The sequence below is a fragment of the Gossypium raimondii genome, chromosome 13 (genome assembly GCF_025698545.1).
Source record: "Gossypium raimondii isolate GPD5lz chromosome 13, ASM2569854v1, whole genome shotgun sequence".
NCBI classification, from domain to species: Eukaryota; Viridiplantae; Streptophyta; class Magnoliopsida; order Malvales; family Malvaceae; genus Gossypium; species Gossypium raimondii.
In genome coordinates this window covers 22,205,412-22,209,127 of record NC_068577.1, presented here as the reverse complement: position 1 = coordinate 22,209,127, position 3,716 = coordinate 22,205,412, and the positions used below count along the sequence as shown (strand labels likewise).

The window sequence follows — 3,716 nt, the reverse complement described above, 5'->3', positions numbered from 1 at the left end:
CTTTTTACAATTCTTATCATAACCAAAAAAAAACCCACTTTATTTTTTAAATGTGAAACTACACTCATCTCCTCTTAACCGCGCTACACTCATCTCCTCTTATTTTTTATTATTGCATCATATCGAGTATTTTTCCAAGTGATGACGCAACAATATAATGTTAAACCAACTCTATGTTAAATAGAGAAACAAAAACGTTCCCACCATAACTGTCTCCACCATTTACCCCCAAAACACCAAAATAAAGAAAAATGAAAGAGAAAACAATGATGAATCAAAGAGACGGGCACTGCAAAACATTTCAATAACATAAAGACTGAACATGCTTTTTAAGCTATTCAATTCTTTCTCATTTTAATAGAAACTATTCTCATATTCAGTTCTTTTACTCATTTTAATAGTAACTATTCTCACTGTCGCAGGGTGGAGGCCAAAAGAGCACGGCACAGGAGCATGCCATTCCCACCCTTTCTCTTGCACAAAATTGAAACAGCAAATACAAATAAAAATGTTAATACCAAACCAAAACTGATGCCGACCTTCATAATTTCTAAAGCCAAAAGCTAAATCACTGCGATACACCCAACCACTTGGAGAAGTTCTCAAACTCAGTGTAATCACTGTCCGAGATCATAGTCTTATACCATGCTTTGCCTGCTGACTTGATTGCTGTTGCCTCCTCCTTATACACCAAAAGAGGAACACAAATGGAAAAGGCAAGGAGTCAATTAACTAGCATAGCATTCAATAACTCAACATTACCAGAAGGCATGCTCTAAATGCTTGAAAAGAAAAACATATTTTGCCTCAACAGGCATGAGGCTCTAAGCTAGTCAATAAATATGTGTAGCTAGCAATAAGTAACCAAAGCACGGATAATCAGCAGCAACATCACCTTATAGAGAATAGAGGTAATATCCTGACAACTAAAACGTGTAAGATAAAAAATAGACACACTTCTAAGAAATCTAAATAACAAGAAGAATTATCTCATAAGCACAAAGGTATATACAGCAAATAAGCATACATTTATAAAATAATAATAAACAAAACTGTTCCATTAATCATATGATAACTGCAATCAAATTAAAGAGACAAAACATCCAAAGACATTAACATCAAGTAGAAAAACATACAATTCCAGTGAGATTGTTCTATAAGGGCTCAGCCAAGCCATAGAAAATTGTCAGTTATCATCATTCAGAAACTCAATAACAGTGAATGCTAAATCAAAGCTAAAACGATTCCATTACTCATATAATAATGACAATCAAATTCCAGAAACAAAAAATCCAAAGGCATTAAACATCAAGTAGAACATATAGTTCAATGACATGAAGAGTTCCCACCTAAATCACAGGAAATTGCAACAACCATCATTCAGAAACCCAACAACAGTATATGTAAATAAAAGCAGAATAGAGATACCTTAGACACGGGCTTCCTCTTCTTGTCAAGCTTCTCCTTCTTAGCCTTAACACGTTGTGCCTCAGCCAAAAGAGCCATCCTCCTTGCTGTCTTTGCATATGGGTTCAACTTCAGCATAGCATTCAAGTTCTTAAGAGGATTCTTCTTCAATGGTGCCCTCTTGATCTCCTTTTTAATTGGCTTCACCACGGACTGCACCTCATCGGAGTTAATTATCCTACCGAGATCCGCATTCACCATCTTAGAACGAGGCAAGATGTACCGTTTCTTCTTCTCGGAAGGCTTCTCAAATGACCCATAAATCGAATCCAGCTTCTCGTAAGCCGATTTGGTCCATATAATGAACCTTCCAAGGTGTCCTCCAGGAGCGAGTTTCAATAGATTAAGTCTCTCTACATTGGCAACCTCGACTCCAGGAATGTTACGAAAGGCCTTAACGAGCTTTGCCCCCTCTGTTCCATAAACAATCAATGGACCTTTACGGGAAATGTACCTCCGGTTTCTCATTTTCCCTTTCCCGGGTCGGATTCCAACGCTGTCCTTAGCCTTTTCCACGTCGGGATATGCCCCAACCTGTTTCAAAACCTTAATTGCGGCAGAGGTTTTCTCAACGCTCTCCACGGCGTTAGATATGACCAGAGGCATCTCCGGTACGGCCTCGATGCGGTGGCCACGTGCCATGACGAGGGAGGTTACGGCAGAGGCAGCGATCGCCGAAGCAACGGCATAGCGCTTCTGGTTAACGTTGATTTTCCGGTGCCAGCGGCGCCAAATCTTGGTCGGAGCAAACATGCGGCCTCCACGACACATGTTTCCGAAAGCACCTTGACCAGCACGGTGAGTACCTCCGCCGGGAACACGGGGGATGCGAGAGACAGCGCGGCCTGTGCCCCAGGATTCGGCAGAGGTCTGGTGACCGGCGCGTTTGGAGACTGCATAGGGTTGGCGGCGGTTTTTGGAGATGTTGTCGTGGACGAAGGTGACAATGTCGGGTCGGATCGAGGCTTTCATGACATCGGCGAGTGGGACGGTTTGGGTGGAGTCAGTGGCCATGTCAGAATCTATGGTTTGGACGGAGACCAGAGGACGTGCAGCGGCGGCGGCAGCTGCTGCCATTGTTTAGGGTTTTGGCTTGTGGGAAGGGAGAAAATGAACTTAAAACGAGAGAGATATATAAGGGGGGCGCTAGGGTTTCGAGAGTGTAGAGGACCAGAAGCGTAAAGAAAAGGAAAAATGGGTAAAAGTGTCATAATAGCCCCCGTACTATACTCATATTTCATTTCAGTCCCTATATTTAAAAAAGATAAAGTAGATCGATATTCACCTAACTTTTAAAATTTTTTATTTTAGACACCAATAAAATAAAATTTACAAAATAAACACTTATATTAATTTTTATTTTAGACACCAATAAAATAAATTTTACAAAATAAACACTTATATTACATAATTTATTCATTTGGATCACTTCCGTTAAAATTGTTAAGGCTTAGATTTTTCTTGTGAATAATAAAACTATTTATGCATTTCCAACTAATATTATAATTTCCAAGTCAGCATTTCTTTTTAAATAGAAAAAGATTGGAAAAATGCTGTCCCTTCTGTTTTATTTAAAGCTCAACAACCTTTTTAAGTTCCATCTTTTTCAACTTCATCTACGACATTTGGATTAATGGGCTGCAAAAAGTAAAAGTTGTTCATCAGTTTGCAGTTGAAGCCTCTATAGATAACTAAAAAACACCATTGCATTTGCATATCCAGATTCCTCCATTATCTCCGTAATATATTGTTGCACCAAATCAGCTTTCTTAGCCACCAATTTAGCTTCTTAAACCTTTACAAGCACCCATTCTTGTTCCATCTCCCTCAACTTCCCTTCAGTTCGATCCCTTTATATATATATATATATTAAAGTAAATACCTAAAAGAATCTATATTTTTCCTTTGGTTCTTTCAAGATTGTAAGGTCCTCATAATGGTCATTTTCTTTTGGGATCCATTCTTTGAATTCTCTTGTAAGCTTTATCTATATTTTCCTTCTCCCTTTAAAATCCACCTCTTCAAATTTACCTCCATTGCTTAAGAACTTTTTGGTTTTAAGAATTTATTCCCATTTCTCATCTGGGGTTTCCCTTATTTCCTTCCATTTCTCTTTTTTTTTTTTGTATTAATTTCTTTTGGTGTTGAATTCCAGTTGATATAGGAAGAAAAGAAAATAGAATTTTCCCATTTGAGTATCCCTCATTTGCTTAGGAAGCAAAATCCCAGTTGGTTTCTGCAGTTTTAGA

The 3,716-nt window shown here is 38.5% G+C and overlaps 1 protein-coding gene across 1 annotated transcript; it reads right to left on the bottom strand.

Moving 5' to 3' along the window:
• Positions 1-270: 270 nt before the first annotated feature.
• LOC105767325 (60S ribosomal protein L4) lies at positions 271-2,592 on the bottom strand. The gene is made up of 2 exons (XM_012586826.2): positions 1,429-2,592; positions 271-682 (listed from the first exon to the last, which is right to left on the bottom strand). Exons 1-2 carry the CDS (start codon positions 2,542-2,544, stop codon positions 569-571), a joined length of 1,230 nt encoding a protein of 409 aa, XP_012442280.1. The 5' UTR covers positions 2,545-2,592; the 3' UTR covers positions 271-568.
• Positions 2,593-3,716: the final 1,124 nt, after the last annotated feature.